The sequence below is a fragment of the Sprattus sprattus genome, assembly GCF_963457725.1.
Source record: "Sprattus sprattus genome assembly, chromosome: 11".
Lineage (NCBI taxonomy): Eukaryota > Metazoa > Chordata > Actinopteri > Clupeiformes > Clupeidae > Sprattus > Sprattus sprattus.
Genome location: NC_137909.1, coordinates 26,656,403 through 26,665,578, shown reverse-complemented (window position 1 = coordinate 26,665,578; position 9,176 = coordinate 26,656,403). Strand labels below are relative to the sequence as shown.

At 40.1% G+C, this 9,176-nt stretch overlaps 1 protein-coding gene across 1 annotated transcript; it reads left to right on the top strand.

Moving 5' to 3' along the window:
- Positions 1-7,500: 7,500 nt before the first annotated feature.
- Positions 7,501-8,511, top strand: LOC308372627 (beta-1,3-galactosyl-O-glycosyl-glycoprotein beta-1,6-N-acetylglucosaminyltransferase 3-like; the record flags this gene model as incomplete). Its single annotated transcript, XM_080847847.1, has 1 exon — positions 7,501-8,511. Exon 1 carries the CDS (start codon positions 7,600-7,602, stop codon positions 8,509-8,511), a length of 912 nt encoding a protein of 303 aa, XP_080703973.1. The 5' UTR covers positions 7,501-7,599.
- Between the last annotated feature and the right edge of the window lie 665 nt (positions 8,512-9,176).

The following is a 9,176-nucleotide window of genomic DNA, read 5'->3' as shown; positions in this document are numbered from 1 at the left end:
GTTCCTCACTTGCAATAGGATAGCACTGCTTATCTACTACTTAGAAGCTACTTAGAACAATTTGGAGATGTAATAGGGGTGATATACAACAGTTAGTGAAGAGTATACATATACTCAAAAAGAAAATAACACTAAGATTGATTTAACCACCACACATCAGGTATATAATCTGAGGCTGGTCAAAAGAAGACATGGAACCACTATTAATCCATAATTTCCTCTTGAATTTCAACAGAGACTTCATAATAGGTATAATTAGGCATAATTTGACTACATTGGACCTATACTGAATCCAAAATAGGAGAATATAAAAAATATAAGCCTACACTGTTAATACAAATAGCACCAATACAAATATAGACAGTTTGAGAGGGTGCATGTCTGCAGAAGATATGATTTAAAGTGAAGTAAAACCTGTGCTTTCATGATGTAGTCCTGGTTATTAAAGGTTAGTTTTTTTTTAATCTTAGGCCTGCCTAGTCAATGGTATCTTATAACCATTTTAAAGTAACTTCTAAACAGTACCAAATATGTATACTATATGCATTGTAATCCTGTTTTGCTCTTATAATGCAAGTGCACTGATCAAATACATTATTTTTAATATAGTTTTCAGCTACAAGTATCCTGTACGTTTAAAAGTAATTTAATATATCTCACCTTGATTTAAAACAAGTTAATATAATGCACAGATAACACAATACTATTATAAACAATGATCTAGCAAGTAGTCAGACTCAGACTTTATACTGACAATTAGTCTACAATAGCTTTCAAACACGCTTTCAACTATTTTTCCGATAATTACGACAAATGCAACAAAAACTCGTTCCATAAAAAAGGTTTTTATATAACCCAGTCGATTTACAGGGCTGTTTGTTGTAAAAACCTTTCATTTGATACAAAAAACGTATTTTACTTCCTCGTTTCCTTTTACTTCCTGGGGTTATTGTGGGTTATCGTTGCTGAAAGAACGGAACTCAAAAATAGAGGTAGCTGATTATTATAACAGTAGAACTACGTATATAGACCAGTCAGGTATACTATGGGCTGAATTTTGAGTGCCAGCAGGGAGCAGACATCCTATTTCAAATACATTTCACATGCTTTAGCGCTCAGCACGACACAAAGATGTTGCCTATAATAATAATAACATTGCATTTTATTTTAAACGCACTCTTCGTTACAAAGAATCTCAGAGCGCCAACATGGTACGCATTATAATATAGCATTAAAGTAAAAAGATTAGACAGACACATAGCTTCAATAACTTGCATCATTTATTAAACAAAACTTTGTAAAAACAAAAAGACAGTCTCCTTCAGCTCCAAAAAAAAAGTGTTGACTCACCAATGCCGATCACTTTAAAAGGAGGTTGGCGCGACGGTTCTTTTGCTTGACAAACCTCTCGATGACTTTGTTGTTAAAATCCAGCAGCCCATTAATGAACGAGTTTTCAATAGAAATCATGGAGAGGGCGTTCAGTCTCTTCTGTCCCATCCTGTTCCTTGTGAAAGTCTTAGTCTGTAAGTCTTAATCCTTTTCAATAATCAACGTTATTCATTGTATTAAAAAACTTCCAAAGTTGTCGAAATCTAGCGATAGCTAACTAACCTGTTACACTCACTGTAGCCTATTACAGGGTCCTGTGCAAAGTGTAAGATTGAGACACACTGAGTGTGTTCCGATCCGACCCCTTGAGCCCTTCGAGCCCCGACTTTCAGGGCTTAGGGGGCCACACTGACAAAATCAGCAGAATGCAGAGCACTGAAAATGCCCGTATCATCCCCAGAAAACGGTCGAATTATGTAGTGTGATTTGATGGTCACTACTCGCCCCAACGGCCATCATCTTGGCTACGTACGGAAGAGGAGGAGCCAAAGCTAGCTTTTCATTTTGTAACGAAAACAATGCCGGACATGATGGTTAACGGTGGCTAAGGTGGCAGAGGCTGTAGATCACCAGGCTACAGACCGTAAATGTAAATATCAGCAGTAATTAAACAACTGCACTGATATTAAATGTACTACTAACATGCCATTATCAAATTAAAGCCAGTGACATCAGTATTTTGGTTGATTTCACGATGTATAGGCTACCGACAGTTAGCATACCAAGCTAGGTAGCATTACCATTAGAATTGCATGGCAGATATGCTAAGCTATCGGGCTATTCCCCCACCCAGTGCCTGTGGCTATTCCGAAAAAGGTGCATCTAAATCGGGTAACTTCGCTTGGCGAGCGGGGGCATGTGGACTGCTCAAGGCACTCGTTAGAATGGGCCAGTTCAACGACAGATGGCTATGTCAGTTATTGGACAGTGTTAAACAACTGTACTGATATTAAATGTACTACTAACATTGAAGCCAGTGACATCAGTGTTTTGGTTGATTTCACGATGTATAGGCTACTGACAGTTAGCATACCAAGCTAGGTAGCATTACCATTAGAATTGCATGGCAGTTATGCTAGATAGCTGGCTATTTAGTTTTCCCGGGAATCGCGAGCAGATTTGCGTCCGTCACTTCCACTAGGTGCTTAACGTCAGTGTTCTATTTGATAAAGCACCCCCTGAGCAATGGGGAGTGCACTGTAGATGTCAGGACCCTGTATTACAGGGGTTAGTGCAAAGGGGTCGGATCGGAACAGACTCACTGTGTGTGTTTTTTTTTTTTAGTCTCGGGGGACAGTTCTCGCGGGTTTCGCATTATTGCAGTCTATATTAAGTAGAATACGTAGATTACGCAGTTTACGTCTAAGGGCAAATTTGAAATTGCCCCTCGTCTCAATGTTTACTTTGGCATGTGTGGTTCGCGCTCATTGGCGTGGTTCTTTGCCCTCCCAGAAACCGGAAACGTTGCACAAAGCAAGCAACATATAGACAGACGAATGGCTAATATCTGCTCCTTTAAAAGAGGAGGGTCTTAAATTATTTGATTTCAAGAGGATCTCTATACTCTTAAATGTAAGAGAGCTGTCTTACAACCTTGGTGTCTGGTCCAGACAGCTGTCTGGCACGAGGTCATTTTTAAGGGTGAGATTATTCAAAAAAACGTTGTTTACGAACGTTCTTTTATGGCGTTAGTATGCTGAAAGACCGTAGGTTACTTACGTAGCTTACGTAGCTAACTTACGTAGGCTAACGTACTGATGTTAGAAAGTTTGCTGAGTGACGCCTCGCAAATCACATCAACCATTATTGATGGTTACAATGATGGTGTTATCGGATAGTGCAGTGTCTATTTCTCGGTAACTTTTGAAAAATCTAAGCGCGAAAACGCTGAAAACATGTACATTTACATACAAAACACGACCGTCAGCGGAGTTGGTCCGCCATCTTTGTTTACATTTTTCAGTTGCCGGAGGGTCGTGGCGCAAAGGTTTGTGGGTAGTAGACAGCATCAAGGCTACACCGATGGTTCCTTGAAAAATGACCGTTATATGACGTATTCTAAGGTGTCTTGTTATGACCCCAAAGAAAAAAATTTAGCAGAATGGGACAGTACTTCCTTCTCTTCTTCTAAGACACCAGGGTGCTAAGACAGCATTTTAAGAGTATTGAGATCCACCCTATAAACGTTTATTCATGTCTATGGCAAGCACACAGGCAGAAAAACACACGAATCAAATTACTCCAAAACAAGACTATAATGCTTGTGAGTCAAGTTTATTCACACAAATATTTACGCTACTTTGCATATATATATATATATATATATGGCAAACTATATATATATACAGCCGCGGAAAAAATTAAGAGACCACTTCAAAATTATCAGTTTCTCTGGTTTTACTATTTATTGGTATGTGTTAAAGTAAAATGTACATTTTAGTTTTATTCTATAACCTACTGGCAACATTCCTACCAAATTTCAAATAAAAATATTGTCATTTAGATCATTTATTTGCAGAAAAATGACAATTGGTCAAAATAGCAAAAAAGATGCAGTGTCTTCAGATCTCGAATAATGCAAAGAAAACAAGCTCATATTCATTTTTAAACTACACAATACTAATGCTTTAACTTAGGAAGAGTTCAGAAATCAATATTTGGTGGAATAACCTTGATTTAAAATCACAACTTTCATGTGTCTTGGCATGCTCTCCACCAGTCTTTCACATTGCCGTTGGGTGACTTTATGCTACTCCTGGCGCAAGAATTCAAGCAGCTCGGCTTCTTTTCATGGCTTGTGACCATCCATCTTCCTCTTGATCACATTTCAGAGTTTTTTTTATGGGATTCAGGTCTCGAAATTGGGCTGGCCATGACAGGGTCCTGATCTGGTGATACTCCATCCACACCTTTACTGGCCTGGCTGTGTGGCATGGAGCATTGCCCTGCTGGAAAAAACACTTCTCAGAGTTGGGGAACATTGTCAGAGCAAAAGGAAGCAAGTTTTTCTTCCGGGACAACGTTGTACTTTGCCTGGCTGAGGTTTGTAAAGGACCATAAGGATTGAACCAAAGCCGACTGGAGGGTCTCCTAGTTCGTCTTCTCTGATGAGTCCAATTTCACAGTAGGTGCAAGACTCTGTGGCTTGTAGGCCTCTCCAGGTCTCCGTCTAACCATCAGACGACCATGTGTTGGGCAAAGCTGAAAATTGGACTCATCAGAGAAGACGAACTAGGAGACCCTCCAGTCGGCTTTGGTTCAATCCTTATGGTCTTTTACAAACCTCAGCCAGGCAAAGTACAACGTTGTCCCGGAAGAAAAACTTGCTTCCTTTTGCTCTGACAATGTTCCCCAACTCTGAGAAGTGTTTTTTCCAGCAGGGCAATGCTCCATGCCACACAGCCAGGCCAGTAAAGGTGTGGATGGAGTATCACCAGATCAGGACCCTGTCATGGCCAGCCCAATTTCGAGACCTGAATCCCATAAAAAAACTCTGAAATGTGATCAAGAGGAAGATGGATGGTCACAAGCCATGAAAAGAAGCCGAGCTGCTTGAATTCTTGCGCCAGGAGTAGCATAAAGTCACCCAACGGCAATGTGAAAGACTGGTGGAGAGCATGCCAAGACACATGAAAGTTGTGATTTTAAATCAAGGTTATTCCACCAAATATTGATTTCTGAACTCTTCCTAAGTTAAAGCATTAGTATTGTGTAGTTTAAAAATGAATATGAGCTTGTTTTCTTTGCATTATTCGAGATCTGAAGACACTGCATCTTTTTTGCTATTTTGACCAATTGTCATTTTTCTGCAAATAAATGATCTAAATGACAATATTTTTATTTGAAATTTGGTAGGAATGTTGCCAGTAGGTTATAGAATAAAACTAAAATGTACATTTTACTTTAACACATACCAATAAATAGTAAAACCAGAGAAACTGATAATTTTGAAGTGGTCTCTTAATTTTTTCCGCGGCTGTATATAGTTTGCCACGAAGTAGGAATGGATTGAGACTTCTGCACAGCAGCGACATCTGGTGGGTCTGGTGGGGCACTGTGGTGAAAAGACACACCACAGACCTCCTGTGTTGTTTTGTTTCATGCACCTCCGAGCTCCATTCAGCAGTAAAATAGCAACAGGTTGGTTTTCAGCTCAATGGTGAGCAAACTAAACATGTTGTTAAAATCAATAGCCGTAAAAATATATTAAAACTCTCTCCTTTTTCATCACTTTTTTTAAAATATAAATATATATTTGAACTGTAATGAGGAACATGCATCATCTATTTGGAAATGGAGTGCCTTAAATATACATCAGTACCTATGACAACGGCAACAGAAATATCTACGTTCGACTACATACGTTTGTAAAAAGGTTATAGAAATTGCTTGCTTGCAACAGAATTGAGATTTCAAAATATTGATTGGATGTTTGGCATTACTACGCACAGTACAGGAAACGTCCACAAACGTAACAGGCAGCGATGTATCAGAAGGCACATCTCCGAAGTCAACCAGTTGACAAAATCTCTATTCGATCTAGAAGAGCAGTATGTGTGTATGGTGCTGGGGACCTCAAGTGGATACTAAGCCAGCACCACCTGCTCGCCAACCAATTTGGCCCCAAAGTTGATGATGTTGTACTTACATGCCTGGAACATTATTTGCACATGAAGACGCCAGTTGGACAATCACTACAGTGACTTGCTGAGGAACTATACAAAATAAAATGGTAATTGTTCATTCTTATGATTACGTATTACTGGAACTGTGCACATCTTACTACAAGTGAATCAGTCACTCTGATACCTGATATGAATAACCTTTAAGAGAAATCCTTCCTTATGACTATTTCCTTGTTAGATATTACATTGTTGTTAAACATTCTTATATATAAAATTTGTACAGTAAGGATTTTGGATGCAGAGCCTTGTGTATAAGTTCTGACTGCACTGAGCTAGTCATACATCAGAAGGACAAAAGCAACAATTATGCACAGACACCTCACATAGACAAAGTTAGAGAGGTAACCCGAGGGAGGTGCACCTGTGTTGACAGGGCCATGGCTTATCTACACTGAGGCCTACATGAGGGGTGTGCATGAGGACCACCACATTTGTCTTCTCCTTCTCCATGTGGCCATGTGACTGCCTTTACAGCTTAGACACTGCCACTGCACACAGAACTAACCTGCTCCCCGACCTGCATACCTGCTAGGTGGGATTGGTTGGACTTTCTGAATGCATTCAAGCCAAACTAGCCAAGCCTGGTTCCGATTGTTAAGTAGAAAATCAAGATGCCTTGCTCGTTCCTCATTTGCTACAGTGCAAATGCTGATTGCCATTTTCAAAGTTATTCATAAAGTAAAGACTCATCTTTGCGGAGATCACCTTTTGATTTAGTACAATACCCCTGCCCTCCCTAGGGGAAACTATATAGTTATAACTACAACTTTTACTGTTGCTATTATTATTGCTTGTGTCATTATTATTGATCGTATTATTTCATTTTGTTTTTAAATGTTTCTATTTGGTAAGTGTTGAGATATGCACACACAAAACATTTGTTTTATAATCTGGGGCTTTAGCCTTACACCTGAAGGAGAAAACTCTCATTTAATTCCGTTCACATGCACCCATACACACACCCACACACATACACACAGAGTGATGTTTGTAATCTATGCAAATACCACATTCTGACTCTAACCCTTGCCATTTCCTCCTCCCTCATTCTTTGCAAGGGAGGCAGGTGACATCTTTCCTCAGGTGCATTGGCAGTCAGCACTGTCAGTAGGGCACTTCCATTTCAGTTTGACTTAGTTTAAGCACAATGGCTCTGGTCAGAAAACAGTTTAGACAAAAGACACTGAAAATTATGTGTATGATATTGATGTGCTTGTGTCTGACTTTGATTTTATTGAAGACCTCAAAACTGAAAAAAACTAAAGGCAGGTCTTCAAACGAACAGAAGTTACAGACCAGGGAGCTGGGGGAAATACAGGCATGCTCAGCAATCGTTCGAGGAGATCTGGAAGGACTCGCTAAGGAGGACCTCAGCAGACTTCTGAAGAAGAGAAGACGTGTCGCTTTACCAGAGTCTTTCTATCTCAATTCAACAAAGGATTGCAGTGCTTACATCAAAGACAGGGGGTTTCTAACCGTAACTCTCAGCGAAGAAGAGAGGGACTTTCCTATTGCCTATTCCATGGTGATCCATGAGAAGATCGAGATGTTTGAGAGGCTCCTCAGAGCTTTGTACACACCACAGAATGTGTACTGTGTGCATGTGGATAAGAAGTGTCCAGAAAACCTTATGAAGGCTGTGGAAGCCATTGTTTCTTGTTTTCCAAATGTGTTTGTGGCAAGCAAACTGGAGAGGGTTGTTTATGCCTCTTGGTCTCGAGTCCAAGCTGACCTGAACTGCATGAATGATCTGGTGGACTCGACTGTTGAGTGGAAGTACCTTATCAATACCTGTGGAACTGACTTCCCCATCAAAACCAACACAGAGATGGTGCAAGCACTAAAAGTGCTAAATGGACGGAACAGCTTAGAGTCTGATGCATCTCCTCAGTACAAGAAAGCTCGCTGGGAATACCACCATAATGTCACTGAGTCTGATGTCATCCGGACTGGCATTAAGAAGAGCCCCCCTCCCATCAGTACCCCAATATTCTCTGGAAATGCTTACTTTGTGCTGTCTAGACAGTTTGTGGAGCACTTGTTTAAAAACCCAGAGGCTAAAGCTTTGATGGAGTGGGAGAAGGACACATACAGTCCAGATGAGAACTTTTGGGCAACTCTTCAGCGCATGCCAGGTATGCCAGGGTCCAGCCCTTCCAACAACAAATACGACATGACAGACCTGAACTCCATAGTCCGTCTGGTGAAGTGGATTTCTCTGGAAGGAGACATAAGGAAAGGGGCACCCTATCCTCCGTGTGATGGTACGTATAGAAGACAGGTATGTGTGTATGGTGCCGGGGATCTGAAGTGGATACTAAGCCAGCACCACCTGCTCGCCAACAAATTTGACCCTGAAGTTGATGATGTTGTACTTACATGCCTGGAACATTATTTGCGCATGAAGACACCAGTTGGACAATCACTACAGTGACTTGCTGAGGAACTCTACAAAATAAAATGGTAATTGTTCATGCTTATGATTACGTATTACTGGAACTGTGCACATCTTACTACCAGTGAATCAGTCATTCTAATACCTGATATGAATAATATGACTATTTCCTTGTTAGATATTACATTGTTTGTACAGTAAGGATTTTGGATGCAGAGCCTTGTGTATACAATAAGTTCTGACTGCACTGAGCTAGTCATACATCAGAAGGACAGAAGTAACAATTATGCATCAAGATCACACATGATTTTTGGATGGTTGCCAAGTTGATATTTATCTTTTAAAAAGATGCTATTGTGCTGATTATGTGTTTATTATGTATCTTTATTTTCTTTCATTTGGTATACTTATATGTGTACTGTAACTGTGTCATGCATTGGCCTCTGCTTGGCATACTGACATTTGATGTCTTTGGAACACGTATTACAGGCTAGACAGAAAACAAGCAGAGGAAATGTTAGCATAGAAGTACTACAGTCACAGTTAATTGAGCTAGTTGAGCTTGTACACTAAAGATGTTCAGGTATTTCCTTTGAAACCGGCAGCTGTTTCCTTTGTCCTTGTCACTTTGTGTCTGTGAGAAGGCTTTCACATGAGAAAGGCACGCGTATTCCAGCACAAGAGAACTGGTTTCTTCTACCACA